Here is a 21671-nt window from a genome sequence, read left to right on the forward strand (position 1 = left end):
TTACCTATGAGCGGAGGCAAGAGGGGACCGTGGGACGGAGAGCATTATCGCATCATGGTTCATAATAATTAATAAATGACAAATATAATTTCGATCGTTACACCAATGCTCAGCATCATTTTGAGGTCTGGTTTTTTCACCTATGGATAGGTACTTTAGTCAGTAGTCACCTTTTCATATAGACGCCAGAACAACAGTTATTAAATATAAATAAATGCAGGGCTAGATCTCCTATCAGCCTTAACTCTTAAGCCTTTAGAGCTGTCTATTTCTAGCGGTAATTATATACCTATACTACATATTCTAACTCTTTTGTTTTGTATTATAGATACCCATCGTTTTTTTCTGTAAAATACTGTTATTAAGGTAATTTGTCCTTGATAATAAAATGTAATAACATATAGTTTTCACACAGAAACCACACAGGTCATTGCAACTGTTAGTACTTCCACTATTATTAATTGCGAGATTTTCACAAATTTTGTTGAAGTGTTTAACATTATGTTATGTAATTTTACACAATTTAATAAATTAATACATTAAAAAAAAAACAAAATTAATATGATAACTAACTGCAATAATCACTATATATTGTATATTCGGCTAAAATACCTTCGGCGGCTTCAGCTGTAATATTTGTCAGCTAATCTATTTTCGGTTAAACTATGGACTATGGTTCTGCTAATATATACCTATTTATCCAACAAATTATTTTTCGGCTAGAATACGGATCGGCTGATATATTATCGGCTAGAATACGCACTTCCTTGTGTAAGAACACTAGGAACCTATATCTAAATAATAAAATAAAATACATCTTCCATAAAATATAACAAAACTTTAGATTATTTGCTTGGTAGTTGGTTATGTATAATAAATATATAATTAAATACCTAACAAATATACAGCAATAATAATTATCAACTATTATTGAAGGACGCGGACGTCAATATAAGGGGGTAAAATATAAATATACATATATATATATATATATGTATATATGTGTGTATTTATTTATTTATATTGAGAAAAGTTCTTTTATGACTAACTGGACTGTAAAATTTGTATAATCTTTCCCACTATCGTCTAGCATTGGTAACTTGCTACCCAACTCAGATATAGATAAGGTGCATTTTGCTTCCAATGATTTTCATCATTGCGTTAATGTACGTAATAGCCAATAGGTTTTCAGTAATTACACACCTTGTAGCCGTTGTAGTTGCCTAAAACGGATTTTATAATATATTACTAATTTTACATGATTACAATAATTATTAATGATGATAGTTGTCATTGTGGTATCATTGCTTTTGCTGGCCTAAATGATCAAAATTAAAATTCTAGTACTTGCCCTTACCTACCTAGCCCCTTGCTTATTGCTACTTGAATGTTATTTTTTAAAACGATACAATTGACCTTCCCTATTGACAACGTTTGTCAACAGAGAAAATAAACTATGATAAGCAAATTTCGAGTAGCATATTGTATTATAAAAATTATAATAATATTATTAATAAAATAATATATCTAATGCATTTGATAAAATCAATATGAATCATTTTACCTAAAAGGCTAATAGTAAAGAAGTAGATAATAATATAATTAGCCTAAGTTGTACACAATTTTATAGTTACCACTGTTAGCAGTATATTTGTATATATGTATACTGCAAAAAGAGTAATATTAATATAAACAGAAGAACCTAGAAATATAAATTTGATTAATTGGGTAATGTTAAAAAATTGTAAATTTGTTTCCAATCAATTTGTATCATTGTGTTCAATATAACGCATTATTATATTATAATTAAACGCCTGGAAAATGTTACTTATGGTTGATAAAAATTAGATTAATAGCAAGTCTCAATTCAATGTTCATAGTTAATTAAAATATATTTTTTTTTCAAATAAGCATAACAATATTCACAAAAATGTCATAAGTACTATGTAATTGCAAAATAAGAACTATAAAATTAGTATGAAGGGGTGCTTTGGTAAAGTAGGTATAACACGTAGTTTTTTAAGAATTTTGACACAGTGGAGCACTAACTGAGCATACACGAATGAAACATTTTAAATCAGAAATGTGCACAGTGCCTCCTAGGGTTCGAAACTTGAATACATTTTTAAGGGATGGAGCACTATAACGAAGTGCTAAAATGCACTAACTTACACTAACGAGTCACAACAAATAGTCTAGGTACCCAAAATATAAAATGGATTTAATGCCACCAATAAATTTACTTATGGTCTAATTGTAACTTCATCGGTCTTATTATCACCTGTAGTCTTATTGACACGTATAGATGAATTACACAATAATATTAATTAAAAATACTAAATAGGTTAGTGGGTGCAAAACAATCTTTATAAGTTACCGAGACGTATATGATAATTAGAGTATACTTCTACCATTGTTTATAGTGTTTATACCTTAAATTCAAAACATGTAAATAAAATAACAATTAACTTCAACATTTTTATCATTGAATACTACCTACATTACCTACAAACAAAAATGTTGCTGTTGATGTTGCAGAATGAAATAAATCTAAAACTGATAATTTTCATCCATAGAATGCATGACAAACAGTACAGCCCCCCTTCTAAAGGAGCTTCGTATGTAGGCCCTTTTCCCTTATTTAAAGGGCCTTAAACAGTTACACCTTACTATCTAGTTACTATAAGAGCGTTTCCAATACATGCAAAACAATATATTTTGTTAAAATAAGTTTTATTGCCTTCCCCCTAATCTTGCCAAACTTAAACTTATACCCAGTGTGCACCAATACCTACGTAATTTTCTTCAAATAAATTAATCTTATTTTATAGTGTACAACAGTCAAACACTTGAAAATAATAATTATAATATAATAAAGTAATAAAATATTTAATACCTATTCACCAAGCCGTTCTTATTGTCCAATAAATATATTTAGGTAGGATAGTTATTTTATTACATTTTATGAAAGGATCAAATTATTCACAAAACGGTCCGCCGCGCCGCGCGCCGAGGGGAACAAAATATCCCCGCGGAACAAAATGTCCCACTAGGACATTTTGTTCCGTTTTAGGATTTTTTGTCCCGTTATTAATTTTTTTGAACCTATCAAGTTATCCACAAAATGGAACAAAATGTCCACCGAGGGGAACAAAATATCCCTGCGGAACAAAATGTCCCACTAGGACATTTTGTTCCGTTTTAGGATTTTTTGTTCCGTTATTAATTTTTTTGAACCTATCAAGTTATCCACAAAATGGAACAAAATGTCCACCGAGGGGAACAAAATATCCCTGAGGAACAAAATGTCTCAGTAGGACATTTTGTTCCGTTTTAGGATTTTTTGTTCCGCAATTGATTATTTTGAAAAAGGAACAAAATGTCCCCAAAAAGGAACAAAATGTCCGCGGAACAAAATATCACCTTACCCCTTAATATATAAAAATATCGGGCGATTAGGGTGTGTTAAAAATCCTCTAGTTTTCATATTTATTAAATCTGCTTCTGGGTCTGGTAGTATTCCATATTTTGCTTCTAAACATTTTATACATAAGTCGCACTTAAAACTGTTTTTCAAACGTTTTACTATGTAACTGTGAACAGTGAACGTATTATATAATTAATTTAGTAAGATAAACCTTCAAGATAGTACCCAGATATTTACCCAGTCAGAAAGTACACAATGCATTCAAAAACTGTTGATTCAGGTATATTACAATAATTGTGTTCCTGAAAAGAATCATCAAAGTCCCAAATATCTTCTTCTACTATATTATCCATTTTTGACTTCAGTTTTTTATTTTTTCTGTGCTTTCTAATGAGTTATTTTGTTCATTTATAATTTCCTTTAAATCAGCTATATTTATTATTGGTATGTTTTCTAAATAAAATAAAATATTATGTTTTTTATTAATTGATAGAACTTTGTAGGATATAGAAACATCCATAATGCTGATTGGATTGTGGATACCTTCAAGAATAGTACAATTCCCAGTTTTGGGAGGTTTTACTAAACTGTAAACTGATAACAATCTATATAATTGCATAAATGATGTTGACGATGGATGGTCGTTAGGCCCATTTACTTGTCGAATAAACCCAAAAAATCTCTGAAATGTTAATATGTTCAATGTTCATATTATAAAAATAAAAACAATTAAATAAACAACTAAATAATACTAACTTCCAGACAATCCTGATTCATTTTTGCTGTCAAAACATATGCAAATCCACATTGATTGAGTAAATGGTTTGACAAATCTATAGTGGAACTAATGGTCATTCTCAATCCTTCAGATGTTTGTCTTGTGAGGAATTCATCTTCGTTAATTAGGTTCTGATTTAAATTTTCTTCCCAGTTGTTTAACCAATTTAATGTATACTTAAGTACCTAGAAATCAAATATTTATTATAGTCATATATGTTACATAAAAATCTAAACCTATCATCTACTCAAATAATAAACTGTGCTACATGCATACATAAATACATTCTAATACTTTCTTGATATTAAATAAATACATAGATACTAATACTTTCCTGATATTACTGACACAAAAGCATCATGCAACACATATAGGAATCAAAAACCTCTAAATCTTTTCCATTTGGTTTTATGCCTTCAGCCGGAAACTTTCTGTTTAAAGCATCAAATAAATTATTCATTAAACGTGTAAAGTCTACAGTTTCTTCGCAGTTTTCAAAACCATCAAACTTTTTCATTTTATAAAATTCTATACCGGTTGCCATTGATAAACTAAACAACTACAAATAGCAAAAATGTTTTATGCTTATAAATAATATCATATGAAAAGTATGATGAATTAAATTTAATAATAGAATATAAAATTATAGTAAAAAAAAATATAATATTTACTTGTGAAGCAAATTTGACTTTCATTTTTGTCAAGTTGTTCAAATCAAAATGACTTTTGGTCAATTTAGGACAAACTTTAAACATGGTTTTTGTATCATAAGAAAATACCTTTTCATAAAAACCCCATTGTATGTATTGTTTATTTGGATGAACCTACATGACATACACACAAATAATCATAAGTAATAACATAAATAAATATGAAGGATAAGGTATGTAATTATTTAATTAGTATTATGTATTTACAATACCATTTGTGAAAAAAAAAACAAAATGTTATTTAGTAAGAAACACTTACTCTTAATTTTTTCTTTGTAAATAATCGGTTTCTTACAGTTTTTAGTAAGTGAGGGGCATCAGAAAATACAAATACTTTTCGATTAGGGTCATATAAGGATTTTCAAAAAAGTTTTTAAATTTATCTGCTTTTCCACATACACCCAAAGCATTCCATAATGAACGATTTGTAGCTGCCCCATCACTTGTTATTCCCATAACTTGAATTTCTACATTTTCAAGAAGTAGAATAGCTTAAAGAATAATTTTTGCTAACTCCATTCCTAAAAAAAATATTTTTATCAAACAAGTTGCAAACTGAAATACAAGCTAATTTTTAATAACCTTTCACAGGTCCTTTTGATGCAAACATAGCAATTGGTTGATGCACACGGTCAGCCAAACCTTGAATCATTAAAACTAGAGCATAATTTGCTTTTTCTAATGTCTTCGGCTTGAACTCATCTCCATAATCTTCGAGACCATTATAAGTTAAATTTCTAGTATTTACATTTAAACTTTCTCTAACAAAGATTTCATCAAATACAAGGATAACTTTTTTTTGATTCTCTGTTTTTTTGCTGAATTTTTTTTTAAGAAGCTTAAAGAAATCTTTATCAAAACCGCATCCAATTTTTACTGCTAATAAATGTTTGCGAATTGTCGATATGGAATGCAAGGGAAGTATATTTTGTTCTTTTAAATATTTGTATCCACTAGGAGATCTTTAACAACATAAAGAAGACAACTTAATCAATACCTATAATACATATTTTTATCTTAAAAATTAATAAAACATTTTTTACCGTATTTGAAATAGTAAACATAGCAACATCCAATTCTCAATATATCTTCTATTTTTTGTGTTTTTTACTTTGGCTGCACGATTGTAACGAATATACTGACGACGCGACGCCTAACGGAATAATACAGTAATAATATAATATCGATCACAAAAATAACATAACATAAATGCCAATAGAGCGCGCGGATCGAGAGAGAGTGCGAAACCCGTATAGAGATATATTGTAACCGTGTACTTCTACATGCCCCCGGGATACCCGGCTACTTATATAGGAGCGACCGATACGCTGGAAAAGACACCTTCCCGACACGCTCTGACCGTGTCTAGTACCTGGCTACTGCAGCTCTCGGTCTCCAATCGGCCTCTTAACCGACGGCTATTGGACGGCTAGAAGCAGTCGGCCGACTAGCCACGTGCCAGAGTGTGTTTTCCGCCGCGCCGTTATTATTATCCGCGCCGTAATCGCCGCCGTTATCGTGTCTGTTGCAATATAACTATATATACGTGTTTTTTGCCGCTGCGGTATCACCCGTATGATACTATATAATATCGCCACCGTAATATATATATATACCTATAACTTTTCGTGTTTACGTAAAATATTACGCGAATTCGTCTCATTTTACACTCGTGATTACGTCTGTTAACGTCACCTGAACGTATTTAACATTATATTCCGAATAATTGTAAGTAATTAAAAATTTATATCTCTACAGTCTACATGTTTGTGAGTATAATTAATATCAAAGCCGATATCTTAACATTATATAAACTCGCGAAATAATAATCCTGTATAACTGTTTTGTATAATATTATCATGATCTATGTATTGTATGCTTATCTCAATGTATAACTATTTAATCTATGTATGTTATTATAAATCAATAAAATTATTTTGCTAATGAATAAAAAACTGAATTCTCAGTATATATAAAAATTCATTACAAATTGGCGCCCAACGAGTAGGACTCGAGTTCCACGACAACGAAAATAAGAACTCGCGCTTTTAAATCTACGTCATTATATATAATATAAATATATATATAAATAGATAAAACTACATCGATATTCAAATAATGGCTCCAAATAGGAAAAAGAATTATGATGAAGATTTGGCAGATAGAATAGATGCATTGGAAAATTTGCTAAAGAAAAAAGTTAAAAAGTTAGAAGATGAAGCTGAACAAGATAAAGAAGATTGGAGAAATGGACTAGAAGAAAAATTCAAGATACAAAATGAAGAATTAAAAAATGAACTAAACAAAAAATTAAACGAAACAAAAGAAGAACACAAAAAGGAAATTAAGAATTTAAAAGAATCATGGGAAGAGATATATAAAAAGAAAATATCAGAAATGGAAGAAAAATATATCAACATTTTCAGAAATCTGTCAGATATAAGACAACAGAATACTGCGACCCAGCACAGTGAAATGCCTCGGAGTCAAATAACGGAAATTACAAAACCACTATTCTACGGTAATAAGAGGGACCAACACCCAAAGGATTTCCTGCTCAGATTAGAGGAATATTTCTCAATTAAACAAATACGGAAAGAAGAAATGGTTATTGTCGCCGGAGATTGTCTTAAGGCAACAGCATATAATTGGTTTACTACTATTCGATTTCAAATAAATAGTTATGATAATTTCAAACATGCATTCATTGACGAATATTGGTCACGGGACATCCAAATGCAGACCTGGAATCAATGTTTAAGTACCAGACAAATACAAGTGGACACCAATTATAGGGAACATTTTTCAAATTGGGCAACGAAGCTGAGACACTTGGAAGTACCAAAATTGTCAGAAGAGGAAGTAGTAAGAAACATCGCAAGTCATTACCCGGGATATCTGAGAGCAATACTTATTTCGCTACCGGAATGTACTATACTGAATGCCATGAAGATACTAGGTGCAGAAGAACACCGAAGAGAGACCAATTATAGTGACAATAGACCGAACCAATACAGAGAGAATAACTATAATCAGCCCCGGACGCAACAAAGAGATAATGGTTGGAACAATCGACCGCCACCTAGAAGGGACAATTATCAAGACCAACAACCACCCAGAAATAACGATTATAACAACCGAACGGGAAGAGAACAACCCCGGAACCAAGAACGTAACTGGAGAGAACAACAACAAATCAATCAAGTCAACATAGAAGAGACTGTAAACAGTACCTCCGAAGAGGAATGAAGAGAAGCGACAATACACGCAATAAAAAACGTACCCATGTCTAATCTGTCGGTGAGCCCCTACATCCAATGCAATATAGAAGGAGAATCAGTTCAAATATTAATCGACACAGGTGCGACCGTGAGTGTATTAACAAAGGAGATAGTAGATAAAATATTAAAATGGAATCCAAAAACACCAGTACTACCAGTAAATAGTGTCCAGATTAGCAATGCAGTGGGAAAGAAAATATGCAAAGCTTCAAAACAAATTTTCTGTGCTTGTCGAATCGGTACTGCAAATATATTTGTGAACTTTATACAGATCGAAAACCTCAATGAACAAGGCATCATTGGAGCGGACGTATTGAACCAATATAACGCACAAATAAATTTTAATGACAAGACTATCCAATGGGATATAGACCAAAAGAAGCACATTACAAAGTTTGCTGATAAGGAGCCTAAAGTGGTGACCACAGAAGGACAAATCAAAAGTATCGAAGTAATGGAAAAACAACTGAATCACGTACCGTTAGAAGAAGAAGAGAAGGAACGCTTCACAAACCTTATAGAAAAGTATGAACATATATTTTCAAACGATCTGGGAAAGATTCGTCAATATGAATGTCAGATCAGCGTTTCCCCTGGAGAACCAGTATGCCAACGACCATATCCGGTTCCTATATCCAAATTAAAGAAGATGGACCAAGAAATACAACGGATGTTAAATCTAGGTATAATAGAACAATCTTCATCACCTTGGTCTTCTCCAATCGTGGGCGTAGAAAAAAAAACGGAGACATAAGACTTTGCATTGACGCTCGTCAAATTAATAAAAGAATAATACCTGACAAAGAATGTCCAATGAATATCGAAGACATCTTGCTAAAATTTCAAGGGGCCAAGTATCTTAGCTCGATTGATTTAACGGCCGGATACTGGCAATGTCCTTTAAAAAAGGAATGTCGAGAAGTAACTGCTTTCTTATATAGGGGACGAAACTATCAATTCAAAGGCTTACCTTTTGGATTAATAAATTCCGTAGCCGAATTCCAGAAAATTTTAGACAAAGTATTAGGTCCAGAAATATTGCAATTCACGGCAGTCTACGTAGATGACATACACATCACCTCCACGAGTTTTGAGGAACATATGATTCATCTTAAAAAAATCTTCAAGTGGTTCGAACAATTCAACGTGACCATCAATTTGGAAAAATCACAATCTTTAAGAGATAAAATAATATTTCTAGGACATATCATTTCAGCCAAAGGGATAAGCATGGATCCAGATAAGATTCAGACCATAAAAAACTTCCAGGAACCAAAAAATAAAAAACAAGTACAAGCATTCATCGGTTTCATTAACTTTTATCGCAAATTTATACGAGACCTGTCCCAACAAACTAAAATCCTAACCATGAGTAGTTATAAAAGTAAGGTAATAGAATTATTTGGAGAAGAACATTGGGAGAGTGACGAAGAGATTGTAGAGGCAGACAGTCAACTAAGACAGAGATTAAAGAGAGCATTTGGTAGTGACAGCGAAGAAGACAACCCATCACTGAGCGACGTCATAGAGTTGTCCTGTAGCGACATCTCGGTTATCGTGTCTGTTGCAATATAACTATATATACGTGTTTTTTGCCGCTGCGGTATCACCCGTATGATACTATATAATATCGCCACCGTAATATATATATATACCTATAACTTTTCGTGTTTACGTAAAATATTACGCGAATTCGTCTCATTTTACACTCGTGATTACGTCTGTTAACGTCACCTGAACGTATTAACATTATATTCCGAATAATTGTAAGTAATTAAAAATTTATATCTCTACAGTCTACATGTTTGTGAGTATAATTAATATCAAAGCCGATATCTTAACATTATATAAACTCGCGAAATAATAATCCTGTATAACTGTTTTGTATAATATTATCATGATCTATGTATTGTATGCTTATCTCAATGTATAACTATTTAATCTATGTATGTTATTATAAATCAATAAAATTATTTTGCTAATGAATAAAAAACTGAATTCTCAGTATATATAAAAATTCATTACAAAAACTTCCTTGATCAATTCACTTTGGGCTTCCGATAAATTATTATCTTTTAATTGATTTTCAAGTTTTTCTTTACTCACATTTTTCATTTCGGTTTGTACTCTTACTAGGTGAGCTTGTAATCTAGTTATTGTTTTGCTTTTTCTTCTATGTTTTTTCTTTACAATATCTATAGTTCTATTAAGTCTTTCCAAATTTTGTTTTTTTCTAGGGGAGAAGTATATCCTGATTGTATGATTATTTTCAATTTTATATCGCTTGTGTCTTATTGAGTATAATAAACGATTGCACCATACACATATATTACTGAAACATAGAAAACAAAACAGTTAATTTATTTTGATTTGACTATAATTGATAGAAATGCAGCTAATTTACCTGTCATTTGTTGGTAGTACTGTTAAACAATTTTTATGTCTCCATTGACCATGTGTCTCTACAAAATTTGGACCAAATGAATTTTTAATGTCAGGATATTCATACGAAGAAACAGCCCCTTTACAACATTTAATATTTTCAATTTTATTAATAAGTGAAATGAAATCCTCAGTATTTTGAATTTCATTAATTGATGTAATTCCAATACTCAATAAACTGATAATTTTCCCATTAATGTGCAAGATTAAATCAGAATATAGAAAAATTAAATATATTATTATTTATTAAATATTTAATACAAAAACAATGTGTAAGTAAAACATAAAATATATATTGTAACCTATATTATTAGTTCATATGTATAAGAATAACTATTATTTAGTTATATTTGTACAATTTGTTATTAATTATTATACTGAATAAGAAAAAGAAACATTTACACTTTAGCATAACACAAAATAAATATACACACCTTTAGTTAAAACAAGGTGTTTTTCAATATATCTTGGTACATTTAACTTGAATTTACTTAATGTATGAAATGATAAAGCTAATATGTGATCCTTTGTTTTATATTCTAAATTTTTGAACCAATTGTTCATCAAAGGAACAGTCTTTATATTTTGCAATATCTGAATGAATAATGTATCTATCTATTAAAACAAAAATACTTTGGTTAGTGTTTAGAACTGATTACAGAATATAATAATTTAAAACCTATGGGTACCTATGGCTTCCTTTTTTTTGGAGCTGAATGATGTTCTATCATTGTTGATTCAGCACATAGTGTAAAAGAAAAATCATTAACAGAAGCATCTGCTGTTTGAGTACTAGTTGATGAATTTTCCTCAAGAATTGCATCAAAGTCCTTTAATTTAATAAAATAAAAATAGGTAAGAATGGTAAGATACATAAACAAGATTTAAGTCAAGAATTAAATAACATAAATTCAATAAATTATATTATACTATATATTTATATAGAATATAGATATTACACATTACATAACAGTAAATATCAATTTAAAAAATACCTACCTCCTGCATGTTGTTATTTGAAGTTGAAAACAATGATAGGTCAGTACAAGTTAATAATGATGATATTGCACCTTTTTTTAACTGCTTCCTTTTATAACATACCTGTAAACATTTTATTTTGACAAACATTTGTTCATTTGTTTTTCAGGTATAAATAGGTATATTTGCAGATTTACTTTACATTGTTATTAATGTTCTTAGACTCTTAGTAACTTTTGAATACCTACTTACCGAATAATTATTCAAACCAGAATTCCAACAGCTTATTATGTCGCATTCATTAAAATGAGAAGCACATACACGATGGCTTTTTTTTAATTTCATGCCTAAAGCCTCCTCCCATTTATTTTTTTCCAGCTCATTCTTTGGTACTCCAAAAGTGGTGTTTGCCACAGAATGTGGTGAGCGAATACAACAAGACATTTTTGGGGTAGTACTGGTAGTAGTCATTAATATAAATAATATATCACAATTTTGTATATTAGAACGAGATATTATGTTAATAATGTGTAAAATGCTGTAGTAAATCACAGTTGATATAAAAAACAAATTCCCGAATCCCGATCCTTATTACTTTACTATAGCTAAAGAAATATATAATAATATATTTATACACAATAACATTGTGGTCTACCACCATGCTATCTATGATCGAAATCAAAAACATATAAATTAGTTCTTGTGAATTTATTGAGCGATAGAGAGCTTATACATTATCATACGTCGTCACGCAACCATACTATCTTTAATCGTGAATATTACATTATATTACCGCACACAAATACACGATAGCACTGAAAAAGTCCAATGTTTAGTTTAGATTATTCTAAAAATAGTATCTACAACAACCGATTTGTGAGTGATTACCCACCTCACCAGTTACCAGTTTCAACCGTGACCCACTACCCGCAGCCAACCATAACCGACGTTGTAGTTGTGAGAGCGCGGCGGCTGCGGGCCGATAAGAAATGTTTTGAAAAAGACCACAGATAGTAATGTATATGAGATATAACTGATATAAGATTATAATATTTTATTTGATATTTCAAATTATTTCTATCGTAGGTAATTGCATTTTATTAAAGGGCCCCATTACCGAAATACGAAGGGGGGCCCACCGGGAAATTCCCGGTTTCCCGGTAGGCCTATCCGCCCATGGCGAGGCTACATTAGATTTAATGGAGGAAAAACTAAAAGACAATATCTTCAGAAGTAAAGTGGTATGACAAATTCATTTTTAAGTGATTTTTATTGAGCAGAATAAAAATACTTACCTATTATTTTATTTTTTAACTATAAATATAGTGATAATGATTTATATAGGTATTTCTATTATAACTTAAGATAAAACAAAATTAAAAGAAACGTAAATAGATTAAATCTAAAATAAATTATATTTAGGCAATAATACTGTTATATTATGTTTAAAATTCAAATAGTTATTTTACAGGGTGTTTCACGATGAATTGACAATTGCAATAACATTTGATTTATTTAACATTTTTGACTTTTTTTTTTTTAATTGTCAAAATTGTCGTATGCGCTACATTTAAAAATTTTTTTGATTTTTTTTAACATTTTGTAAGAAAATTTTAAAAATTAAAAAATTTTCTATTTGGTATTTGAAAAAATCAAAATAGCCATTTTGTAGATATGATTTTAAAAATATGTTCAAAAAAAAAAAAAAATTCAAAATGTTCAGCCGATTATTTTCTACGATTTTTTGAAGTTAGCACAATTTTGTATTATTACTTGACGATTTTCTGGATCCAACTTAGGTATCAAATATCTTAAGTTTTCCATGAAAAAAATTCAACGTATCACGCGTGGACTAAGATATCTTAGTCCGTGGCACGATTAAAGATATACTGGTTGCCGAACGAGTAATAATAATTCGATATTTATTGACATTTATAAGTTCTTATCAAAGTACTCTGACTACTAGCGCATCCGGTGTTGAACATTTTAAATTATACAAAAATAAATATTAATATGAATATAAATATAAATAATATAATATTAATAGCTTAGGTATATTGTATATGTTATGTCTTATGTATACATGATTTACCATATATCATGATTGTATATTATAGTAAAATATTATTATTAACTATGTGATATGTGAATATCTAACATTGTATTTATTTTTTTTTTTAAATAAACTGAATTTACATTTATAAATTGTTTTTATTTATTACCTCATTTAATTTAAATATTTATACTATACAAACTATCCTTATTTAAAAATGCCGAGGTGCTGTTGTGTAAAAACCCCTCATTTGGTTTCAAAAACTCTTTTTGGAATACCTAAAGATGAGGTAAAAAAGAAAATGTGGGAAAATTCTTTAGGAATATCACTTAAGAAAAATAATCACATTTGTGCAAACCATTTTAAAATGTGTGACGTTAAAAGCACTTGGGAATCTGGCGAAGGATCAAACAAGTACACTGTAAGTACTACACTTAATAATAATATATGTTTATTTCAATTTTCAAACATGTTAAAATTTATTAATTTACAAATAAAAATTTCGATTATATTAAATATATTATTACCTATTAAGGTATGTTTGAAAAGATTACAACTTAAAAAAGATGCCATACCAATACCATATGTTAATACAAATGAAGAATCTACAGACACAGAGGTTTGTTTTAATCTATTTGTTAGGTTTACATTCAAAAATTATACATTGAAAATAAAAACTATTAAAAAATAAATTATACTATAGTCTTATTCATATAATGATACATCAACATCAACTTCAATTGAATTTTCTGATTTGACAATGGATAAATCTACCATTTCTGAAAACTCAAATTCACTTTCATTGAACAATATTTCATATAGTTCATTTTCTTCGAGCACTCCAGAAAATAATAAACAGCATCTGATTTCTTTCTTAGAAGAGCCTCCTGCCCCTAAAAAAATAAAGGTTAGTTCTATTTTACATTACAGTAAAATGTTTCAAACATAAATTTCTTTATATAATAAACTTATTATTATTTTTAGATTGATTTAGTAAATCAACCAGGCTTATTGGAATTTTATCAGTTGGTACTTCAAAATATTAAAAAAATTACTATTCCAATTAATTGGTTTGTAAATATTGAAAAAGATAAAAGCAATAATTCTGTTATTTTTTTTCATAAACTATGCCCGTTTGTACTTAATAGTATGAGATATGTTGAAAAACAGCTAGTAATTACAAAAGGTAGGTTGAATGTATGTTTTTTATTAAACAATTTGGATCATTTGGAATTTTTTCTTTAGACACTACAATAATGCATGTTAATGGTAAGGTAATCAAGTCGGAAATTTATTTTCAAAATATTAAGCATTTAGAAACAGAATTAAATTTATATGATAAAATTAAATGTTGCCGTGGTGCAGTTTCTAGTTACGATTATCCTGATATTAGACAGTCGTTTGGAACTCAGTATGTTGAATACAATGGACAATGGAGACATTCAAAATGTCTAATAGTTCTACAAGATGATGACAGGTTAAAAATAAAATGCTTAATGCCAATCACTCCTCAGTTTTTAATTTTTCACTTTTTATATTTTTTAGTGACTGTAATTTATGCATTTGGTGTAAAAGATTATTATTTTCAATTCGTAAAAAAATTACTAAATTAAATAAAAATAAACAAATTAGGACATATTATTCACCAAATAAAAAAAGAGCCCACCAAAAGCTATTAAAATCTGCAAATATTATTAGACAAAAACATAGTTGTGCAATGAGATTAATTGATCGGTTGCAAAATCGTTTGAATCGGGTTCAAAATGAACATAAAAATATAGAGACACAGCAACTTGAACAACTATTGGAAAATTCAAGTATTTCTCACAGTCAATATCAATTGATAACTGAAATAATTTCAGCTGCTAAGGTAAAAAATCCAAGAAATCGAAAATATAGTGAAAATTGGATGCTTTTATGCTTGTTGTTTCAAATAAGGTAAAACATAATATTATCATTGATACCTATATTTAAGTTTTGTTTTCATAATATTTACTATTTAGATCTCCTAGTGGGTATAAATTTCTACGAGAGCAGAATCTTTTACCACTTCCTTGTGTAGATACACTAAGAAGACACTTAATGGCCGTTAAGATTGGATGTGGCTTTGATGAAAATTTTTTCAAAATACTGAAAAAAAAGTTTGTGAACAAGACATCATATGCAAAAAAAGTGACCTTGGTATTGGATGAAATTTTTCTCAGAGAAAGTTTAAGCGTCAATACAAACAATTTGACATATTTGGGATTGGAAGACTTGGGGGACGATTTTGATAATAAGGCTGAATTGGCCAATCATGCTTTGGTGTTGATGATACAAAGCTTAGCAGAAAATTTACACCAGCCTATTGCAGTATTTGCATCCAAAGGACCTATAAAAGGTAAATATTAATATGATATGTATTTATACATAATGAATAATGAATATATTAAAAGTTATTGTTTTCTAATAAATAATAATATATTGATTATTTACTTTAATCACATAAATATTGATGCATCTGGTCGTAAAATATTATTTTAATTTGAAAAAGGAATCGATTTGGCTAAAATTGTTGTGAAAGCAATACTACTGTTAGAAAATGCAGGAGTTGAAGTGGTTGGATTAACAAGTGATGGAGCATCGACAAATCGAACAATGTGGGCTAGTTTGGGTATTAGTGGAAAAGTAGACAAACTTCAAAATTATTTTCAAAACCCAGCTGACAGTAGTAGAAGAGTATATGTGTTTGCTGATGCACCACATTTACTCAAAACCATAAGAAATCGGTTATTTACAAAGAAAGAACTTAAAGTATGTTAAAGACTAAAAATATTAAAATTAAGACAAATTATTAATTTAAACAAAAATTATAATTTTTAGATTCATCCTAAAAAAGCTTCAATTAAATGGAAAATATATGAAACTGTTTTTGAACATGATTCTAAATCATATTTAAAAGTATGTCCAAAACTCACCAAAAGTCATTTTCAACTGAATAATTTTACAAAAATGAAGGTTAAATTTGCTTCACATGTAAGTTATTACTATATCACTATTTGGTATTATTTCTAACATTTATTTATTTTATAGATCTTCAGTAAGTCTATGGCTGATGGGATTGTATTTTTTAAGAGCAAGAACTATTCAGGACTTGATGAAAGTGAAGAAACCGTAAAATTTACATTATTATTAAATAGTATTTTTGATGCTCTTAATCGAAAATTTAGTGCAGAAGGAATTAAAAAAAATAGTCAGGATATCAAGGTTTATAAATATATATGTGTCCTATGTGTTGCATGTTTTATGTTTTGTTCATCTCTATTTAATTCCAGTTATATAAATGCTTATTTTAGTTTTTTATTTAAAGATTAACACAATTTTCTAAATTATTAAACAAAAAATTCTTTTATAGTTCTGTAATTCATATTATAATTTTGTAGGTTTATTGAATTATATTTATTTATGTTGTATATTTACAAACATGTAATTTTTAAGGTGTTGAATGATGCATTAGAATGGTTGGACAACTGGGAAAATAATTTAAATAATAATTTAATAAAGGAAGAAGAATTTTTGACAAAACAAACAGCAGAAGGTTTAAGAGTGACTCTGAGGTCAACAATAGATTTAGTCAATTATCTTCTTAATGATTGTGGTTTTGCTTATGTTTTAACTAGTAAATTAAATCAAGATTGTCTAGAAGTAAATAATTTAAAATATTTAGAAATCTATGTACAATTCTGATAATATATTAATAAACCTAACTATGAAATTATATTACTTTCATTCCAGACATTCTTTGGTATTATACGTCAAGTTTCAGGGCCTAATGACCATCCATCGACTCCGACTTTCTTGCAATTATACCGTATGCTTTCAATGTATTCAATTATCAAACCACCTAAAATGGGGAATTGTAGTATATTGGAAGGTAGCAAATGTTTTACATCTGAAAAGAAAAATCATTAATATACATACCTAGTAACTTATTTTTATTTATAGAAAATGTCCCAGTTATCACCATAAGTGATTTAAAAAGTATAATAAATGATCCAAATGGTACAAATGAAAGAAAGGAAAAAGTTAAGAATCTAGAAAAAAAAATTGATGATATTGTTGAAGAGGGTTATTGGACTTTAGATGACATTTTTAAAGAGCATAGCTATAGTAATTTAGATTCAACAGTATTTGAATGTATAGTTTATTTCTTAGCTGGGTAAATCAAATTAACTGTAACAGTGTTACTACTGTTACTTGAATAATAATTTTAGATTATTATCTACAGTATCTACCTATTGTTTTTATATGTGTCATAGGTATATAACAAAGAGACAATTGAAACATACTAAATGTGAAGTTTGTAAATCCATTTTGCAAGTAGTTAAAGGTAAATCATCCAATCCAGCAGCAGATTTAGTCAATTTAAAAACTAGAGGATTCTTAACTCACGTAAATCCAAAATTGTTCCAAATTATTCAAGCTTTGGAACTATGTTTTCTGAAACATGCAGGCTCAGCGAATCCATTTGATGACACATTTGAAGAATTCTTCAGCACCGAAAATTTAAAGTTGTGTTTTCCATGTGTAGATCATAAAACTGAAGTTTTAACTGATATATGTGTTATGTACATTACAATGAGAATGAGGCAGTATAGTTGGATAAAAAACCAAGAGACAAAAAAAATGAATAAAACAAAAAAAAAAATTGCTAAATTAGTAGTTACATAAGTACCTAGATATTATTATTCATAATTTATAAAATAAAACCTATAAACCTTTAAAAATAAATTAACTTTTATCGTATTTTCTATTTTTTTTTTCTGTTTGACTGAAATATTTAAAATTTAAATTAAGTGTTTGTGCTTGTACTCTGTAAACCCAGAAAGCTTACTGTAATACTGTATTTTGTACATTGTAGTTTTTTTTCTGTTCAACTGACAATACCTTGTAGCCTGTTGAGAGTTGACTTCTATTCATCATAATTTATAACTTAAATTATTGAACGGAGTATTACTAATTATTACTTATTAGTTATTATTATTAATTACTATTTAGTATTTACCATTGGTTTTAATGGTTTTATATTATTTTATTTTAATATATTATTTATAATATCTTGAGTAGGTATCTACAAAAAAAATCGAAAATATACACTAGATAGCGACAAAGTACACAGTACTTTTGATAAGAACATTTTACGGTCTTCTTATCATTCTTCGTTCGGCAACCAGTATATCTTTAATCGTGGTCCGTGGTATCTCCTATCTAGACAATGATATCACTACCTCGTAGTAGAATATTGATATGTTACCGTAATCAAACGTTCCAAAATATTCAACACTTAGATAATGTACATTGTTATCAATAGACAAAATATTGTGATTAAATATTTGTGGTTCAACACGAACAGACTGTCAACAGTAAACACTCATAAGGTACAACCGCGTATGTACTATGTAGTATTAAGTATTTAATTTATTAAACAATAACAAAATAACAATAACTATTAACTACAATAAGTTTTCAAAATGCCCTCCATCGTTCTCTAAACATTTTTCATATCTGTGTATGATTGAATCCGTGACAGATTTCAACATAGTCGTTGTTACTGTACGGCATGCTGTAGTTATACGTTCTTTTAAGTCTATCAAGGATGTCGATTGTTGTTCGAACACCTTGTCTTTTAAGTAACCCCACAAGAAAAAGTCCAACGGAGTCAGGTCAGGAGATCGTGGAGGCCATTTGATTGGACCATTTGTACCTAGCCATTGTGATGGATACTGCTGGTTCAAATGATCCTTAACTACATTGGCGTTGTGAGGTGGAGCACCATCCTGCTGAAACCACATATTTTCACAAACTTCATCTGGTACATCAGCCATCAAATTAGGCAAAATATTGACCAGAAAATCCAGGTACCGAAGGCCAATTAATGTACCGTCATAAAAATATGGTCCGATTAACTGATTATTAAAAATTCCACACCAAACATTGATTGACCATCTAATTTGTGCATTTGTTTCACGTGTCCAATGTGGATTATTTTTACTCCAATAGTGTGAATTGTGACGGTTTACAATGCCATTATTGTTGAAACAACTTTCATCAGTCCACAAAATTTTTGAAAAAATGTTTTCATCATCTTCATGCAACACTGACATTTTTGATATAAAATCTAATCTTCTATTTGGGTCTGTAGATTTTAACCCCTGCACATAATGGATTTTATAAGGATGGTAAGAATTTTGATGTAAGATACGGTAGACCGAAGAACAACTAATATCCGTTTGACTAGCTATCATTCTAATAGATGCATGTGGTTGAAGTTCAAACGCAGCTAAAACACTAACTTGGTGATTTTCATCCAACGCAGAACAAGATTTTCCTTTTTTTACACCGGTCGGAAAAGTACCTATATGATAAGTAGTAATATTGTTAATTCTTAATTATTTTATAACTACATTTAATGTTAATTTTTATATTATTTTTACGAGATATTGTATACTGTGTTACTGAGTAAATTAAATTAATGTTTTAATACTACTCTAAGGCAAAGATTTTGTTATATTTTATTAGATATATTTTGTTATTTATTTTCTTAAGTCAAAGTTTTTATGCCATTATAACTTTTCTTTACACCATCTTAAAATAAATAAAACTAAAATTTATAAAAAATACTAATGAATATGTGTTATTATTTATATATAATTATTTTAGAGAATATTAACTTTAAAACAATTTTTGATTTTGTTTTGTTATTTTTGTATCAACAAATATGATACTTTGGTACCTAGGTCCTAGGTAATAAATGTAATATGAAATTTAGGTTGGTTAATAAATTAAATCTAATTGAAAGCTTTTTATGATTCTTAGTACAATTTCCTACTAAGCATGATTAAATTTGTGTGATAAAATACCTATACATATATTTTATACTCAAGCATTTAAAAATTAATAAATGCTTAATATTACCTTTCTCGCGTAAACATTTATCTACGTTCTTATAAGTAGCTCTTGATGGCTGTCTTCTCTGAGGATATCGTAGTAAGTATAAACGAGATGCTTTTAATGAACTCCTTCCTACTTCATTAAAAACTGCCAACATATCAGCATACTCGTTGTTGTTATAAATAGTAGGCATGATTCAAATAAAAAAAAATAATCAAAAAAACACTGCAAAGCTTATAACAATTGTATTGCTTACTACCACAGAAAGCTGCTAATTGTCAGATAGACCTATCATACAGCTGAATAGTACACTTAGTATATTATACTTTTAAAAATAGCACATCATAGTAAAAACCAAATAGGTATTTATCTTATCTGCGACACCAAACATTTTACCTTTAATGTGAGAAGGCTTAATTCAGATTACATTCATTACTCTCATCAGTTCTATCTTCAGGGTTTATATTAACACGTTGGTTGAACAATTTTACCTCTTCAATATTTAATTTTGAAATACATACATTTAAAAAATGGATTTTTCAAAAATTGATGTACTTGAAGATGTTGGTACATTGTACACAGAGTACAAAAAAAAATAACCAAAGCGAAAAGATGACGGAATTGGAATTTTTCAAATTTGCATTCCAAGAATCAATTACAGAAATGGATGTTTTAAGACAGGTATATTCAATAATCATAATTTTATTTTTTGATCATACATTATTATTTGTATAAAATAATTTCATTTTTAAATTATTTAAAAATTTAAATTTATATTTATAATCCAATACAACATATTATGTATACATTACCTATACAAAAAAACTAATACTAATAATACTATGGTACAATTATTTTAATTTCTCATTATAATATAAAACTAATTATTGGTAAATATTATATACAGCAATATAAATCAGTTCTTTACGAACTAAATAACAAAAAGACTGAGCTGAAAGATAGTATGGATGATAATGAGGCATTGGAAAATGAAAACAAATTATTAACCAACGAAATTGTAAGTAACCTAGATTCTTTATTTAATCTTGTATTGTACAAATTAAAAATGCCA

The 21671-nt window shown here is 28.9% G+C and overlaps 1 protein-coding gene and 2 pseudogenes across 1 annotated transcript; 1 reads left to right on the plus strand and 2 right to left on the minus strand.

Moving 5' to 3' along the window:
- Nucleotides 1-3660: 3660 nt before the first annotated feature.
- On the minus strand, nucleotides 3661-4319 carry LOC149059675 (uncharacterized; annotated as a pseudogene).
- A 226-nt stretch (nucleotides 4320-4545) lies between these two features.
- LOC149059676 (uncharacterized) lies at nucleotides 4546-12060 on the minus strand (annotated as a pseudogene).
- A 5340-nt stretch (nucleotides 12061-17400) lies between these two features.
- On the plus strand, nucleotides 17401-18420 carry LOC149059677 (uncharacterized). Its single transcript, XM_089217342.1, has 3 exons — nucleotides 17401-17582; nucleotides 17654-17867; nucleotides 17968-18420. The coding sequence occupies exons 1-3, from the start codon at nucleotides 17522-17524 to the stop codon at nucleotides 18377-18379; spliced, it is 687 nt and encodes a 228-aa protein (XP_089073468.1). The 5' UTR covers nucleotides 17401-17521; the 3' UTR covers nucleotides 18380-18420.
- The last annotated feature ends 3251 nt before the right edge of the window (nucleotides 18421-21671 follow it).

Source organism: Diuraphis noxia, unplaced genomic scaffold (assembly GCF_037042655.1).
Source record: "Diuraphis noxia isolate RWA-SAM2 unplaced genomic scaffold, SU_Dnox_SAM2 contig0001, whole genome shotgun sequence".
Taxonomy (NCBI): Eukaryota; Metazoa; Arthropoda; class Insecta; order Hemiptera; family Aphididae; genus Diuraphis; species Diuraphis noxia.

Bases quoted from the DNA above. Each gene is read 5' to 3' on its own strand.
- LOC149059677 (XM_089217342.1), top strand. From the start codon at position 17,522: ATGCTTTCAATGTATTCAATTATCAAACCACCTAAAATGGGGAATTGT. The intron at 17,583-17,653 runs GTAGCAAATGTT...TTTTATTTATAG, and splicing joins GAATTGTAGTATATTGGAAG to AAAATGTCCCAGTTATCACC. The intron at 17,868-17,967 runs GTAAATCAAATT...TATGTGTCATAG, and splicing joins ATAGTTTATTTCTTAGCTGG to GTATATAACAAAGAGACAAT.